This window comes from Schistocerca gregaria, chromosome 3, assembly GCF_023897955.1.
Source record: "Schistocerca gregaria isolate iqSchGreg1 chromosome 3, iqSchGreg1.2, whole genome shotgun sequence".
Classification (NCBI taxonomy): domain Eukaryota; kingdom Metazoa; phylum Arthropoda; class Insecta; order Orthoptera; family Acrididae; genus Schistocerca; species Schistocerca gregaria.
Genome location: NC_064922.1, coordinates 852024005 through 852042600, shown reverse-complemented (window position 1 = coordinate 852042600; position 18596 = coordinate 852024005). Strand labels below are relative to the sequence as shown.

Here is an 18596-nt window from a genome sequence, read left to right as displayed (position 1 = left end):
AAAATCTCGTGAGGCTGGATTCGTGGTTTGTACATATGTCAGTAACGTACACTTCACTGGTTAAAAGTCTGCAGGAGCAGCTACAGCCGGCCGCGGTGGTCTCGCGGTTCTAGGCGCGCAGTCCGGAACCGTGCGACTGCTACGGTCGCAGGTTCGAATCCTGCCTCGGGCATGGATGTGTGTGATGTCCTTAGGTTAGTTAGGTTTAGGTAGTTCTAAGTTCTAGGGGACTGATGACCACAGCAGTTGAGTCCCATAGTACTCAGAGCCATTTGAACCATTTTTTGAGCAGCTACAATAATGAAGCAAAGTTGAAACTGCCGTGGTAATTATGCTACATGGTGCATTCCATGGCGAAAAAAAAATCCGCATTACTTTGTCAACGTGATAATCTACGCAATATAAAATCTAAATGTACACTAAATAGTATTAGTATTGCACTTAGTACTATGTTTGTGACCATAGGTCAGCAGTCTTTGGCTGTGCTAGTCAAGGGTGTGCCATTTCTTTCAGTAGGCTTTCCTACACTCATGGAGTCAGTCATTCAGTCATTTTTTTCTTAGTGGAGGCTCGCGCCCTTTCTGCCTTGCCTGATTCAACTTTCTGTGGTTCGCCAGTTCTACTTGTGGAGCCATGAACCACACGGGGTTTGTTGTTGACTGAAGGCACGATCAGGCAGTTAGTGGGCAGCTCTTGTCGCTGGTATGTTCTGTCCAGTCGAACTGGCTGGATGTTCATCCAGGTGGATTAGCCCACAGACAAGCAACTGAAAAGTAACCTGCTTCAAGAATAGCCTATAATTCCTAGAATATCTCGCCATTTCCGATACTTAGTTTTGATACATTATTCGTCAAGCGAGGACAGAGTAATTTGGGCACTGATATAGGCTATCCTAAAATATGATCACTTTTACTACTCTGTTGCTTGGGAGGAAGGTTTGTGGCCCGTCGTGTTGCATACCTCCCGTGCCCTTTTGCATATACACCTGGCGTAAAACATTATCGAGTATACGAACATATGGGGTATCAAGGGAAATTTGTGACTGGAAGTAGCATCAAGTGTGCCTCAGGGAAGTGTGCTAGAACCCTTGCTGTTCATGTTGTATGTGAATGACGTGGTAGAAAATACTAACAGAAAATGCAAGCTTTTTGTAGATGATTTAGTTCTCTATGATTAAGTACTGTTGAAAAAAGCTGCTGAAACATTTGTTCATATCTTTATAAGATTTGAAAGTAGTGAAAAGATTAGAAACTTGCTTCAAGTCTTCAAAAATGTGAACCGTGTTCTTCACAAAATGAAAAAACTGAACCATCTTATTGCTACACCATTAAATAATGGCAAAAGCAATCAGTCAACTCATAAAAATACATGAAAATGACAACTTGTGAGGATATGAAATGAAGTAATTACATCAACTCAGATAGAGGTCAGAGATGGCAGACTTTCATTCTATGGTGTATACATGCAGACTGATGCACCAAATGAAAATTTGTGCCAAGGCCACGGATCTTCTGCTCACTAGGTAGGCGTGCCAGGCTCTACATCAGCCTGTCACAGTGGCTTTGCACAACTGCAAGTAATATCCTAGCATGCCTTCCTCCTCAATACAAATTCCCATGATTGCCTCAATCCACTTGGCATTCCCCTAAACTCGAACAGCATTGCAGAGGCTTTCCAACTGCTTTGATTAAAGCACCTATGTCTGGGTTTCAGGAAGAATTCTCTGTTTCGTTCGATGCTGAGGTGCTATTCCAATACAACAGGAGAGCCCCCGCAGTGCCGTTCAGATTAGGGGGAATACCGAATGGGCTGATGTGTAGATGAGAATTTGGATTGAGAAAGGACTCATGCCAGGCAGTGTGAGGAGTTGTGCAAAGTCACTGTGACAGGGTGGTCTAGTGTCTAGCACGTCTACCTAGAGAGCAGGAAACCCAACTTTGAATCCCAGCCTTGGTACAAATTTTGATTTGTCGCTTCAAAAATGGTTCAAATGGCTCTGAGCACTATGAGACTTAATAGCTGTGGTCATCAGTCCCCTAGAACTTAGAACTACTTAAACCTAACTAACCAAAGGACCTCACACACATCCATGCCCGAGGCAGGATTCGAACCTGCGACTGTAGCGATCGCGCGGTTCCAGACTGAAGCGCTTAGAACCGCTCGGCCACAATAGCTGAACTGGGAGATGCATGTATATAAGTACTAACTATCAACTGAAAACCTACTAACAAAGTGTCAGAAACAAACGCTCTTCGAGTAATTTTGTGACTGACAGAAGTGTGTGGAGGGAAGCAGATTTGCTGGTTCATACACAACGTGCCATATGCTAATGCAGCAAGGCTCTAAGAAGGGCCTGCCATGGCGTGCCAAACCACACACAAGAACGATGTGCAGGCCACGTGCAGATAGATGCTCAGCCTGTCTAGGCTATGCTCTGTCCTTCTCGGGAATACCTGGCGCAGTGTGAGATATCATTTACACTACTGGCCATTAAAATTGCTACAACACGAAGATGACATGCTACAGGCACGAAATTTAACCGACAGGAAGAAGATGCTGTGATATGCAAATGATTAGCTTTTCAGAGCATTCACACAAGGTTGGCGCCGGTGGCGACACCTACAACGTGCTGACATGAGGAAGGTTTGCAACCGATTTCTCATACACAAACAGCAGTTGACGGGCGTTGCCTGATGAAACGTTGTTGTGATGCCTCGTGTCGGGAGGAGAAATGCGTACCATCACGTTTCCGACTTTGATAAAGGTCGGATTGTAACCCATTGCGATTGCGGTTTATCGTGTCGCGACACTGCTGCTCGCGTTCGTCGTTATCCAACGACTGTTAGCGGAATATGGAATCGGTGCGTCCAGGACGGTAATACGGAACGCCGTGCTGGATCCCAACGGCCTCGTATCACTAGCAGTCGAGATGACAGGCATCTTATCCGCATGGCTGTAACGGATCGTGCAGCCACGTCTCGATCCCTGAGTCAACAGGTGGGGACGTTTGCAAGACAACAAACATCTGCACGAACAGCTCGACGAAGTTTGCAGCAGCATGGACTATCAGCTCGGAGGCCATGGCTGTGGTTACCCTTGTCGCTGCATCACAAACAGGAGCGCCTGCGATGGTGTACTCAACGACGAACCTGGGTGCACGAATGGCAAAATGTTATTTTTTCGGATGAATCCAGATTCTGTTTACAGCATGATGATGGTCGCATCGGTGTTTGGCGACACCGCGGTGAACGCACATTGGAAGCGTGTATTCGTCATCGCTGTACTGGTGTATCACCCGGCGTGATGGTATGGGGTGCCATTGGTTACACGTCTTGGTCACCTCTTGTTCGCACTGACGGCACGTTGAACATTTCAGATATGTTTCGGCCCGTGGCTCTACCATTCATTCTATCCCTGCGAAACCCTACATTTCAGCAGGATAATGCACGACCGCATGTTTCAGGTCCTGTACGGGCCGTTCTGGATGCAGTAAATGTTCGACTGCTGCCTTGGCCACCACAATCTCCAGATCTCTCACCAATTGAAAACGTCTGGTCAATGGTGTCCGAGCAACTGGCTCGCCACATTATGCCAGTCACTACTCTTGATGAACTGTGGTATCGTGTTGAAGCTGCATGGGCAGCTGTAGCTGTACACGCCATCCAAGCTGTGTTTGACTCAAGGCGCAGGCGTATCAAGGCCGTTATTACGGCCAGAGGTGGTTGTTCGGGGTACTGATTTCTCAGGATCTATGGACTCAAATTGTTTGATAATGTAATCACATGTCAGTTCTAGTATAATATATTTGTCCAATGAATACCCGTTTATCATCTACATTTCTTCTTGGTGTAGCAATTTCAATGCCCTGTAGTGTGGTGTAGTGGCAGTTTGCCCAAGAAGAGGCAGGTAGTGATCAGTCGTTACAAGCGTTCAAAATGAATGGAAATGACAGGAAGAAGGATGAGAATTCTCAATAAATATTATGCAGCCGTATAATAGACAGGTACCTCAGTTTTGCTATCGAACTATATTGCAACTCCCTGTGGAAAGAATTTGAAGATTTAATTGACGATGAAAGAGCAAAAGATTGCACTGTTCAACAGACAAGTTTCATTGTTCTGTACATCAGTGCACTAAATTTTCAGGCATGGAGAACGTTTTGGAATTTGTGGTATGAATAGTAAATTTTCTGAAGTTGCACACGTCATTATACCGTACGATGCAACAGTGTTCGATGGAACTGTTTGAAGAGTATGGAGACTTAATATAATACTCCAAAGTACGTTGGTTAAGTCAAAGGACATACCTGAAACAATATTTCGATTTAAAACTCGCTGTTGTTGAATCTTTGAAGGAGAAAGGAGAGCAAGGACTAAAATTGGAATGGATTGAACACTGCTTACACTGTAGCATGAAAAACAAATATTTCTGAGGTGATGGGAATGCATTAAAAAAGAAAATCGCATTATGTGACCAAATACCAGCAAAAACGCCGTCCTATTCCCTAAACTCACTGGCATCAAAGAAAACATGGGTTTTGAAGAAGTCATTATGGCCTTGAAAGTATTACAAGGGTAGCTTTCTAAATGTTTTTGGCGCACTGCCAATCTTACATCTGTTCATCGAGATCTCAGTTTCAGTTGACAGCTCCACTTTGCATGTGTGGATATAACAGGCTGATCTGCAGGGTAATTCCTCTATAAAACGCAAGTTCTTTTACTTTAAAAAGTCCTTGAGGTCGTCATCATTTTCCTCAAGAAGAGTTTCCATGCCTCCATGCTGAGGTTGCAAATGTGATAAAATACACTCCTGGAAATGGAAAAAAGAACACATTGACACCGGTGTGTCAGACCCACCATACTTGCTCCGGACACTGCAAGAGGGCTGTACAAGCAATGATCACACGCACGGCACAGCGGACACACCAGGAACCGCGGTGTTGGCCGTCGAATGGCGCTAGCTGCGCAGCATTTGTGCACCGCCGCCATCAGTGTCAGCCGGTTTGCCGTGGCATACAGAGCTCCATAGCAGACTTTAACACTGGTAGCATGCCGCGACAGTGTGGACGTGAACCGTATGTGCAGTTGACGGACTTTGAGCGAGGGCGTATAGTGGGCATGCGGGAGGCCGGGTGGACGTACCGCCGAATTGCTCAACACGTGGGGCGTGAGTTCTCCACAGTACATCGATGTTGTCGCCAGTGGTCGGCGGAAGGTGCACGTGCCTGTCGACCTGGGACCGGACAGCAGTGACGCACGGATGCACGCCAAGACCGTAGGATCCTACGCAGTGCCATAGGGGACCGCACCGCCACTTCCCAGCAAATTAGGGACACTGTTGCTCCTGGGGTATCGGAGAGGGCCATTTGCAACCGTCTTCATGAAGCTGGGCTACGGTCCCGCACACCGTTAGGCCGTCTTCCGCTCACGACCCAACATCGTGCAGCCCACCTCCAGTGGTGTCGCGACAGGCGTGAATGGAGGGACGAATGGAGACGTGTCGTCTTCAGCGATGAGAGTCGCTTCTGCCTTGGTGCCAATGATGGTCGTATGCGTGTTTGGCGCCTTGCAGGTGAGCGCCACAATCAGGACTGCATACGACCGAGGCACACAGGGCCAACACCCGGCATCATGGTGTGGGGAGCGATCTCCTACACTTGCCGTACACCTCTGGTGATCGTCGAGGAACACTGAATAGTGCACGGTACATCCAAACCGTCATCGAACCCATCGTTCTACCATTCCTAGACCGGCAAGGGAACTTGCTGTTCCAACAGGACAATGCACGTCTGCATGTATCCCGTGCCACTCAACGTGCTCTAGAAGGTGTAAGTCAACTACCCTGGCCAGCAAGATCTCCGGATCTGTCCCCCATTGAGCATGTTTGGGACTGGATGAAACGTCGTCTCACGGGGTCTGCACGTCCAGTACGAACGCTGGTCCAACTGAGGCGCCAGGTGGAAATGGCATGGCAAGCCATTCCACAGGACTACATCCAGCATCTCTACGATCGTCTCCATGGGAGAATAGCAGCCTGCATTGCTCCGAAAGGTGGATATACACTGTACTAGTGCCGACATTGTGCATGCTCTGTTGCGTGTGTCTATGTGCCTGTGGTTCTGTCAGTGTGATCATGTGATTTATCTGACCCCAGGAATGTGTCAATAAAGTTTCCCCTTCCTGGGACAATGAATTCACGGTGTTCTTATTTCAATACACCACTGGAGGCGGGCTGCACGATGTTGGGTCGTGAGCGGAAGGCGGCCTAACGGTGTGCGGGACCGTAGCCCAGCTTCATGAAGACGGTTGCGAATGGTCCTCGTCGATACCCCAGGAGCAACAGTGTCCCTAATTTGCTGGGAAGTGGCGGTGCGGTCCCCTACGGCACTGCGTAGGATCCTACGGTCTTGTCGTGCATCCGTGCGTCGCTGCGGTCCGGTCCCAGGTCGACGGGCACGTGCACCTTCCGCCGACCACTGGCGACAACATCGATGTACTGTGGAGAACTCACGCCCCACGTGTTGAGCAATTCGGCGGTACGTCCACCCGGCCTCCCGCATGCCCACTATACGCCCTCGCTCAAAGTCTGTCAACTGCACATACGGTTCACGTCCACGCTGTCGCGGCATGCTACCAGTGAGACTGCGATGGAGCTCTGTATGCCACGGCAAACTGGCTGACACTGACGGCGGCGGTGCACAAATGCTGCGCAGCTAGCGCCATTCGACGGCCAACACCGCGGTTCCTGGTGTGTCCGCTGTGCCGTGCGTGTGATCATTGCTTGTACAGCCCTCTCGCAGTGTCCGGAGCAAGTATGGTGGGTCTGACACACCGGTGTCAATGTGTTCTTTTTTCCATGTCCAGGAGTATATATATATATATATATATATATATATATATATATATATATATATATATATATATATATATATATATGAAGATGGTATCTGTTCTTTCGGACAGATACCATCTTCATAAGGCTCACCGGCCATTTCACCATCTTCTTCTGTGCAGATGCACAGCCGGCCGCGGTGGTCTCGCGGTTCTAGGCGCGCAGTCCGGAACCGTGCGACTGCTACGGTCGCAGGTTCGAATCCTGCCTCGGGCATGGATGTATGTGATGTCCTTAGGTTAGTTAGGTTTAAGTAGTTCTAAGTTCTAGGGGACTAATGACCACAGCAGTTGAGTCCCATAGTGCTCAGAGCCATTTTTTTGAGCAGATGCACAAACAGTGCCCGAACTTTCACGAGAATCGGTAGTAAAGCCGCGAATAATGAGTATGTGGGGCAGGGGCACTATGAATATAGTGCGGAACAATAAGTTTCGAATGTGGGCCTCACGGGAGGTGTGCCAGAGATAGAAAGTCCGAAAGAATAGATACCATCTTCATACAAATATAAAAATCCTCATACAGTGCGACTGCATTGCCACTTAATGCAGCACTTTCGCAATTTCCTCCTCTTTAGCTTCTGCACACTCACACAGTGTAGCACGGCAGTAGAGGCAGTGTGCAGCCAGGTAGAGAACTGTGCCACTCATGTGAGGGCATGGCTCAGATGCCAAATTCTCTGCCATCCCTGCTATACAGTACGCTGCTTGTGCCTGTAGAACAGACATCGCAGGAAGCGCATGGACTCCAAGGGAGAACTGGGAATAGCTAACACCCACTCCCTACCACTGGACATGCTGAAACGCCAATAGTAAACCTATTTCAGTCGAAGTATAAGCGAGGAATCAAGGTATCACAACCATAAGTGGAAGCACAAGCGGCCAAAGACACCACTAGCTAGGGCATAGCCAACTATGGCAAACTAACTAACAAGCAACAAACGTCGGCAAGCCCCTGCATATCGGCAACACTGACTGGCAACTACCAGTTGTTATTAGAGCCGTCCAACAGGCCACAGCAGGGCCACCGACGAGCTCGCCCACTGATGCACAAACAATTCGCCAACAACACTCTACACTGTGCATCCGACATATGACCTATCAGAAACAAAAACGATAATAAACCTAACTGTTGCAGGTTGCTGACGCTGAACGAGAGCTCTACACCGGCACCTAGCGGCAGCCTCCGAGCAACACCACTGCACAACATTAAAGGTATCGACATGCGTGATACCCACTACTAACAGAGCCTATCCTTGCACGACCTATCGGAGGCAGCAAGACATCCGCTACTGCTCTTACCATCCGACCTAACTATCGCAGAGGTTTTTTTCCATTAGCTCTTGCCTTGCACTTTCTTTTCCTATGCCCTTCAAACCGATACCCTTCGTTCGACTTCGACCCAATTTATTTCCAAATGAGGGTAAATTAATGGTTAACCTTAACCAGACGTACGTAAACATCGCAGTACCCACATCCTGCGACACCTCACTTTAGTAAAAACTAACACCTATGCAGAGATGGCAGTAGACCTATTGAGTTGGCCATCATACCGGTGTGGGCGTGGAGGGGCTCCACCTCTATTTTCAAAAGGAATCAAGGATAAAAAATAGTTGAAATGGCTCTAAGCACTATGGGACTTAACATCTGAGGTCATCAGTCACCTAGACTTAGAACTACGTAAACCTAACCAAGCCAGCCAAATACGGCCTCCAAGTTATGTGCCTTTGTGACTCACGAACATTCTATTTATGCAATGCATTTGTTTACACAAAAAAGGGACAAATAAAAGTACATTTTGAAACCGAACACAGGATGTTTTCAAATTAATAACACCAATTGAGGGAAGCAATAAACATGTGATAGTAGAAAATTAGTTCATGTCACTTGAACTCTGTGGTCAACTAGAAGCCAAACAGTTGACTGTCTTAGGCACTCTAAAGCAAAGTAAACCGCAGATCCCAGAAGAATTCAAACCAGACAGAAATCGCCCAATATAATCTGCATTATTTGGGCGTAACGAAGGAAAGCCAATTTGTTCTTATGTTCCTCGGAAAGGTTGGAGGTGTTGTGTTGCTTTCATCTATGCATCACGATCATAAAATTAGTACTCAACAGGAAAAACCTGAAATGGTAATTGATTAAAATGCCACAAAAGGAGGAGTGGACGCTCTGTACCAAATGTGCGCCAACTCTTCGTTATCACGGCGAACACGCAGATGGCCAATGTCCTTATTTTATGCCATTCTAAACATAGTAGGAGTCAATACTGCTGTCTTGCACCGAACAACTTGATGAAATAAATGATTTAAAAAGAAGAGAATTGCTACAAAAGCCTGTAATGGATTTAGTAAAGCCCCATACACAACGTCGAAATGTCCGACCCCTTTCTCGTGAACTGAGAGACGTTGTTGTTAAACTTGATGGTACTTCTCTTACGTCAACATCTTCAGAGCCAGAACCCATGAGGAAAGCAAGATGCTAATGTACTCAAGAAATGTGGACAAGAAAACCGAAATAGTGTGTGAAAAATGCTCAAAACATGTTTGCCGCAACCACAGATTTTCAGTGTGTCAAAATTGTTTGTAATCATATCTCAAATATGTAAAAATGTTTATAATATTCAGTGATAAAAGTGCAATTCAAAATAAAATTTCCTTAAATTACAGTTTCGTTTTTCTTATTGGGGTACTCCCGAGACCCCACTACAGTATTAGTGTATGAGCATTTCACTAGAGTAGTTAAGGGTTAAGTAGTTCTAAGTCTGGGGGACTGATGATCTCAGATGTTAATTCCCATAGTGTTTAGAGCCATTTCAACCATCTGAACCTTGCACTTTACTGGGTTTCGTAGAGCACAGATATTGATGTAGGAGTGTAGGCCTTGAGTATATGCATTTCATATGTCAACTGCTGCTCACTAAAATATACGCTATGACTAATGATTTTCGACTGATACAAATTGTATCAACTCATCTCAGCAACAGACGGTTCATCGTAAACGTAGGAGGGAAGCGAAGCCGATGGCGTATCCAGAAGAATGGACTACCCCAAGGCAGTGTCCTCGCACCCACTCTTTTCAACATATATGTGAATGATCAACCAGTTGCACCAGGGACTAGGAGCTTTGCTTACGCGGACGATCTTGCAATAGCCGTGCAGGGTCGGAACTTTAACGACATAGAAATTAGCCTTACGAATGCCCTCAACGGTCTAACGCCATACTACGAAGCCAACTGCCTACGCCCGAACGCAGCAAAAACATTATCCTGCCTATTCCATCTTCGAAACCGAGACGCCAAACATATCCTAAACATCACGTGGAACAACCAACGGATCGCGTTCAGCAGCACTCCTTGTTATTTAGGCGTCACCCTTGATCGCACACTTACTTACAGATATCATGTAGACAAGGTCAGGGGAAAACTATCAACAAGAAACAACTTCCTGAGTAAGCTGACCTCCACAAAGTGGGGTGCCGACCCACATACTTTACGTACGTCGGCACTTGCACTCTGCTACTCGGTTGCTGAATACGCTGCCCCAGATTGGGAAAGATCAGCGCATGCGAAACGAGTGGATCCTCTGCTGAACGATGCCTGTCGCGTAATCACGGGATGCCTAAGACCCACCCCGGTTAGCCAACTTTACTTGCTTAGTGGCATAGCTCCACCCAACATCAGACGAGCTATAGCAAGCCTCTGTAAATGGACTAAAATGGCCATTATTGAGAACCCTCAACCGCCTACGAACTGAGGGTGGGCAGATGCAACGTAAACATGTGTAAATGGGGAGACCGAGACGGGACGGACACGTGCCAGTGCGGGCAGACTCAAACAATGGACCACCTCCAAGAGTGCAACAACATGGGGGAAGTGTGCACGAAAGAAGATCTGGCTAACACTACGGCAGTGGCAGTTAAATGCGCTGAATTTTGGTGGGACGTGATATGATATATACAGGGTGTTACAAAAAGGTACGGCCAAACTTTTAGGAAACATTCCTCACACACAAAGAACATAAATATATGTGGACATGTGTCCAGAAACGCTTACTTTCCATGTTAGAGCTCATTTTATTACTTCTCTTCAAAGCACATTAATCATGGAATAGAAACACAAAGCAACAGAACGTACCAGCGTGACTTCAAACACTATGTTACAGGAAATATTCAAAATGTCCTTCGGTAGCGAGGATACATGCATCCACCCTCTGTCGCATGGAATCCCTGATGGGCTGCTGCAGCGCTAGAGAATGGCGTATTGTATCAAAGCCGTCCACAATACGAGCACGAAGAGTCTCTACATTTGGTACCAGGGTTGCGTAGACAAGAGCTTTCAAATGCCCCCATAAATGAAAGTCAAGAGGGTTGAGGTCAGGAGAGCGTGGAGGCCATGGAATTGGTCTGCCTTTACAAATCCATCGGTCACTGAATCTGTAGTTGAGAAGCGTACGAACTCTTCGACTGAAATGTGCAGGAGCTCCATAGTGCACGAACCACATGTTGTGTCGTTCTTGTAAAGGCACATGTTCTAGCAGCACAGTTAGAATATCCCGTATGAAATTACGATAACGTGTTCCATTGGGCGTAAGTGGGGCTCAATCAAGAAATCGCGAACAATGCCTGCCCAAACGTTCACAGAAAATCTGTGTTGATGATGTGATTGCACAATTGCGTGCGGATTCTCGTCAGCCCACAAATGTTGATTGTGAAAATTTACAATTTGATCACGTTGGAATGAGGCCTCATCCGTAAAGAGAACATTTGCACTGAAATGAGGATTGACACATTGTTGGATGAACCATTCGCAGAAGTGTACCCGTGGAGGCCAATCAGCTGCTGATAGTGCCTGCACACGCTGTACATGGTACGGAAACAACTGGTTCTCCCGCAGCACTCTCCATACAGTGACGTGGTCAACGTTACCTTGTACAGCAGCAACTTCTCTGACGCTGACATTAGAGTTATCGTCAACTGCACGAAGAATTGCCTCGTACATTGCAGGTGTCCTCGTCGTTCTAGGTCTTCCCCAGTCACAAGTCATAGTCTGTAATGTTCCGTGATCCCTAAGACGCCGATCAATTGCTTCGAACGTCTTCCTGTCGGGACACCTTCGTTCTGGAAATCTGTCGCGATATAAACGTACGGCGCCACGGCTATTGCCCCGTGCTAATCCATACATCAAATGGGCATCTACCAACTCCGCATTTGTAAACATTGCACTGACTGCAAAACCACGTTCGTGATGAACACTAACCTGTTGATGCTACATACTGATGTGCTCGATGCTAGTACTGTAGAGCAATGAGTCGCATGTCAACACAAGCAGCGAAGTCAACATTACTTTCCTTCAATTGGGCCAACTGGAGGTGAATCGAGGAAGTACAGTACCTACTGAAGAAACTAAAATGAGCTCTAGAATGGAAATTAAGCGTTTCTGGGCACATGTCCACATAACATCTTTTCTTTATTTGTGTGTGAGGAATGTTTCCTGAAAGTTTGGCCGTACCTTCTTGTAACACCCTGTAGATGTAGGAGTGTAGGCCTTGCGTATATGCATTTCATTTGTCAACGCGAGTGAGCGACTTTCAGGATTGCCCCCAGTTCGAGTGAGGTACTGACCTGTGCCAGCACGACTACGCGGCAGAGGAAGGCGCCAAAGACCCAGCGGCCCATGAAGGTGTAGAGCGGCGTGAAGGGCACGCACAGCAGGCACAGCATGAGGTCGCTGAGCGCGAGGTTGCCGATGAACAGGTTGGTGAGCGTGTGGGCGGGCCGCGCGCGCGCCACCACCACCAGCACCAGAAGGTTGCCCGTCACCCCCACGACGAAGATGGCGCCGTACAGCAGGCCGAGCAGCGCCTGCACCCAGGCCAGCTGCACCGGGTCCTCCTCGTTCACCCACAGCGTGCCGTTGTACTCCAGCACGTCCGCCAGCTCGAAGGGCGCCTCCATGACCTCTCACACCCACGGCTCACTCACTCCCGTCACGAACGCACGATGCACCCTCCCAGCTCAACTACTGACAGTATACGAGCCATCCTCGGATCACTGTGTGTCCCACATTTTCACCTCCCAAATATCTCTTTACAAGCGAACACTTTTAGGACTCACGTGGAAGCATCAGTGGATGAAGTAAATTGGGGTGAAGTGACACTACTGCCCTACACCGCTCACAACACACACTGCCTGTCAGATCACCGTATTTCCTATTGTCACGCTCTTAACTTCTCTTTGCAATTCAAAACTTTTGGCCTTTCATGAAAGTATCAGACAATGGAATAAACTTGGGGTGAAAACGACACTACTGGTCTATATACCGTCAGGCACAAGCAAATACACATCGCGTGTTGGCTCTCTGGTCACTGTGTGTTCTGAGTGTTCATGACAACTCTTTGCAGGTCATCACGTTCGGGTCTGCACAGTAGCGAAGTGACAGTTCCTACTGTGCCACAACTAACAATGAAAGGAGCAAGACTGACGTAAAAAGGACACTACTGTGCAATGTACCCTTGCCACACACCACACGGTAGCTTCCTACAGACGTAGGAACCACAACTCTTTTTCACTGAAAGAGAAAGATCTAGAAATCATTTTGACTCGCTTAACCCGTAATCACAGCAACACTACATTTGTGGTATACTTATCACGATCGTGGGTAGGGTACATTGCTGTTTCTTTCATTCGAAGTTACGCTAAGATGTCTTCACATTCAGAAAAAAATATAGACTATTTGTGTTATTTCTTACTGTTCAGAAACGCCTGAAAGAATCGAAACACTTTAGTTTCCGATTAGTAACTTTCATTCGTCCATTGTTTACTTTCCAAACAATGCTGCTACAATGCATATCCGTCCTGCGATTTTATTATCGGTGTACGCCATAGAAAAAGAGCTGGGCGTGCAGGTACTGAGCAAGAGAGTCGAATCTGGTACTGATACAGCAGAGCTTCTGAAGAGCCACTCAGGTATCAAACAATCAATGTTTACATGCTCTGTCCACTGCAGCACATCCCAGAAAACGTCCCCTTTCTGTTAGCATTTCCTCCAAAAGAGACTTGGACCTTCACACGTATCAATCTCACGCTATGTATCACTATTCAGTGATCGCAAAAGATACGAACGTTTGAAGCCAAACAGTGCGATCGTAAACGCGACCGCGACGTTCCGCAGAGCGTGGCTTGCTCTCCGGCTTCGACCGCACCGACGCACGACTGGTCGCAGACTGAGCGTCGTTTCTCCCCCAGGCGTGGTCCACAGCCCTGTGCTGCGCGCATGCGCGGCAGCAGGAGCCGACCGCGGCGCTGCCGGCGTCGCGCGGAGACTGCCATCAACTACGGCGCCTCTAGATGCCTGGTAGCGAAATTCACTCACCTCTCCTGTCGATGGATGCACTTCTTTACATCTAAAAGGACACACACAAGATCGCGTATACGGTGTTATCATTTGTACATTATCGAACTGCCTTTCCTGCTGCACCAGTCATTCCTAATCTAGGGGTAATCATTGCATAAAAAGGGGGATACGTCGGATGTCAACAACTACCGCCCAATCTCTCTTCTGACAGCTCTATCAAAAATTTTTGAGAAAGTAATGTATTCAAGAGTAGCCTCCCATATTTGTAAAAATAAAGTACTAACAAAATGTCAGTTTGGTTTTCAGAAAGGCTTTTCAACAGAAAATGCTATATATGCTTTCACTGATTAAATATTAAATGCTCTGAATAACCGGACATCACCCATTGGTATTTTTTGTGATCTCTCAAAGGCCTTTGATTGTGTAAATCATGAAATTCTTTTAGATAAGCTAAATCATTATGGTTTGAGTGGGGCAGTGCACAAATGGTTTAATTCATACTTAACTGGAAGAATGCAGAAAGTTGAAATAAGTGGTTCGTGTAATGTTAAAACAACAGCTGATTCCTCAAACTGGGGTGCTATCAAGCATGGGGTCCCACAGGGTTCGGTCTTAGGTCCTTTACTGTTCTTGATATACATTGATGAAGATGCAAAGTTAGTTCTTTTTGCTGATGATACAAGTATAGTAATAACATCCAAAAACCAAGAACTAAGTGATGTAATTGTAAATGATGTTTTTCACAAAATTATTAAGTGGTTCTCAGCAAACGGACTCTCTTTAAATTTTGATAAAACACAGTATATACAGTTCCGTACAGTAAATGGCACAACTCCAGTAATAAATATAGAATTTGAACAGAAGTCTGTAGCTAAGGTAGAATTTTCAAAATTTTTAGGTGTGTCCATTGATGAGAGGTTAAACTGGAAGCAACACATTGATGGTCTGCTGAAACGTCTGAGTTCAGCTACGTATGCTATTAGGGTTATTGCAAATTTTGGTGATAAGAATCTCAGTAAATTAGCTTACTATGCCTACTTTCATTCACTGCTTTCGTATGGCATCATATTCTGGGGTAATTCATCGTTGAGTAGAAAAATATTCATTGCACAAAAACGTGTAATCAGAATAATTGCTGGAGCCCACCCACGGTCATCCTGCAGACATCTATTTAAGGATCTAGGGATCCTCACAGTAACCTCACAGTATATATATTCCCTTATGAAATTTGTTGATAATAATCCAACCCAATTCAAAAGTAATAGCAGTGTGCATACCTATAACACCAGGAGAAAGGATGATCTTCACTATGCAGGGTTAAATCTGACTTTGGCACAGAAAGGGGTAAATTATGCTGCCACAAAAGTCTTTGGGCACCTACCAAACAGCATCAAAAGCCTGACAGATAGCCAACTAACATTTAAAAATAAATTAAAAGAATTTCTAGATGACAACTCCTTCTACTCATTGGCTGAATTTTTAGATATAAACTAAGTAAAAAAAAAACCTTAATCATTAGTGTCATGCAATATTTTGTGTAATGTAATTTCTTGTACAGACATCTTTTATTAACCTGACACGTTCCACATCATTACGAAGTGTCGTATTCATGATCTATGGAACAAGTATTAATCTAATCTAATCTAATCTAATCTAATCTAATCTAATCTAATCTAATCCACAGGAAGTATACAGTGTCGCTGTAAATAGAAGTTGTCCTGAAAACGTTAGGAAGGTGTTCATAAAAACGTTCTAGCAAACATGGGCCCGCGTTTGTGAGATAATTTCGAATTTACGAGCCACCACTGATTTCACCATTAAATAATGTTCTAGTTAATACAAACGTATTTAAAATGTAAACTTTTCGATTATGTTCCTACCTAATTGGGCTTAAACTTAATAAAAGACTTTCAGCGCGAGCCTCTCAACAGGTGCCACGAACAGCTCCAGAGTCGTTCATCTGGCTTTTGAGGAGTAATTTATTCAAAGTGAGAACTACAGTAATGTACAGTTAGCAGTATATAGTGTGGTTCCATAATAAACAACAGATATCAGAATGAGCATTTCGTTTAAACTACATCTTAAATATATATAATCTGCGACCTGAGAGGGACGTTGTTTGTGTAAACCACGAGAAAGCTAGGTTCATATACAGCAAAGCTTTCCTGGTATATTTTCTTATGTAGTTTTGTAATACATTCTCTAAAGATTATTTAATAAATAATTAACAAAATGACAATTACATCATCTCTTAACCCTATAACATTATAGAGGGTGGATGTTACATTGTTGCCACACTATCGTAAATTGTACTAATCCATATTTGACTCTAAGGAACTCATAATTTACAGTTTATGGTATGTCACATACAAAATAAGTACTAACAGTAAGAACTGCAAATTGGTACCAATTGCAACTATAAATTTTACGTGGTTTTAGTGATGTAGGTTTAATGTGAGCCCCTCCTGGAGCTGAGAATGACGTACATTAAACTTCCGAGCGCTGAAAAGGAAACTAGTTCAGCTATGGTTTAGTCGTTTCTCTAAATTATTTTTATTAAGTAACCTGCAGGATCATCGCCACGATAATTGTCCTTTTGACATGCATAATTGTCTACTACAGTTGTCATGTAATAAGGAATTGAGATACACACATCGAATTTGCTCCTATCAAGTCCTCCATTAACGTTAACTGTATTTTTGTTCTCTGCTTGGCAGAACATAATAGTAACATTAAATAGAAAAACAACTCCTAATATTGTGCTAAATTATGTTTATTTGGTTATACCATCTTTGGGCGACAACTGCATGTCACAAACACAGACAAAAATGACGTGTAACTTACACAGATATTATTTGTACAGAAGATACGAAAATGACGTAGAGTGTTTACATAGGAAAACATTGCTCTTCCTATGCAAATTCTCTACGTGAGTTTTATATCTTCTTAGAGATCGAATTTCATCTTCTTAAGCGTTGAATTTCCTAAAAAGGAAAAAACCACTGGAACACATAGTTTCTTATTTCTAACTGAGAAGCCAAATACAAAGTACCAGAGTTTTAAAAATGCTTCCGTAATTAAATATTTCAATAAAAACGTTCATCCCGTATTTCGCCCGTTTAATGGCTGAATTTCCAAAACACTGATACACCTTTTTTTTATTTCTAACCGAGAAGTCAAACACCAATTTTCTTAGTATAGCTCTGTTAACAGTTTAATAATGATTTTTTTAAAAGCTTTCACCCATTATAGCACCTCCTTAGCCGTTGAATTTGCAGAAATGCTGAAGCAATATTTTTCTTCTGATCGAGAAACGGAATACCAATTTTCGTAGTTCTAGCTTCAAACTGCCTTAATGGCGACATCAAAAAGCTCTTTATCTCCTACTTCGTCCCCTTAGGGGTGCAACTGCGAACAGTCTCCTAGTAAGTGATGTGTACAGTACGAGATCAGCACCCTCTGCAAATTTGAAGTTTCTGTCGTTGGAGGTTTGGGATTGGTAGTGATGAGTCAGTTATTTAGTCAGACCCTGCTTCACGTCCTAGGGTCGAATTTTCCAAAAACACTGAAAACAGTATTTTTTGAAATTTCTAACCGAGAAGTCAAATATCAATTTTCATAGATGTAGCTTTAAAAATGCGCAAGTAGTTCTTTAATAATGATTTATTTTTTAAAAAAGGTCACTCCCTACTTCATCTAAAAAATGCAGAAACACGTATTTCTTTTTTTCTGACCGAAAAATCAAATATTAATTTTCGTAGTTGTCGCTTCAAAATTATCTTAACGGTGCCACATTTTCAAAAAAATTTCATTACCTATTTCACTCCCTTCTTAAACGATACCCTTAGTGTAAGATCAATACCCTTTCCGTATTTAAAAGTTCTGTAGTTCGCGGTTTGTGCTGGGCGATGATGAATCAGCCAGTCAGGCAATAAAGAGATTATGAGCCAACCAGATATCTATAAGTGGAAATCAGTTTCATTAAGAAATACATCTAAGCTGCCTCCTAACGGAGCTGAAAACTGTGATTTAAACTGCGCTAAATGAAATGCAGTTTTCATGAACCATCAAAGGCTCAACACCTCTAATTTGCTGGAATTTCTTCCACTCACGTCGTTCCAGTTACTACAAAAATCACTTTGAGTTTTTTGTGTTGGGGTACTTTGCGTAATACTGGTTAATCATTGCAAATGGAGTGAAAGGATTAATAGGTATGAGCTGTCATAGAATTCTGCTGAATTCATGATTCCGTAACACTGAATGATCCATGAGAAGCACTCGATCTGGCCGAATTATTCCAACTGAAGCTCTTTCTTTGTTTAAGCAAACGTAAATCACTCACTTCAAATTGGTTC

General features: G+C 44.6%; 1 protein-coding gene across 1 annotated transcript in view; it reads right to left on the bottom strand.

Annotated features, from left to right (window-relative positions):
* The window catches only part of LOC126355626 (prolactin-releasing peptide receptor-like), a 117103-nt gene extending 103013 nt beyond the window's left edge, over window positions 1-14090 (bottom strand). Inside the window, exon 1 of the mRNA XM_050005989.1 lies at window positions 12510-14090. Within this exon, the coding sequence (XP_049861946.1) occupies window positions 12510-12842 (333 nt within the window). The 5' untranslated portion in view covers window positions 12843-14090. The remainder of the gene's footprint in view (window positions 1-12509) is intronic.
* Between the last annotated feature and the right edge of the window lie 4506 nt (window positions 14091-18596).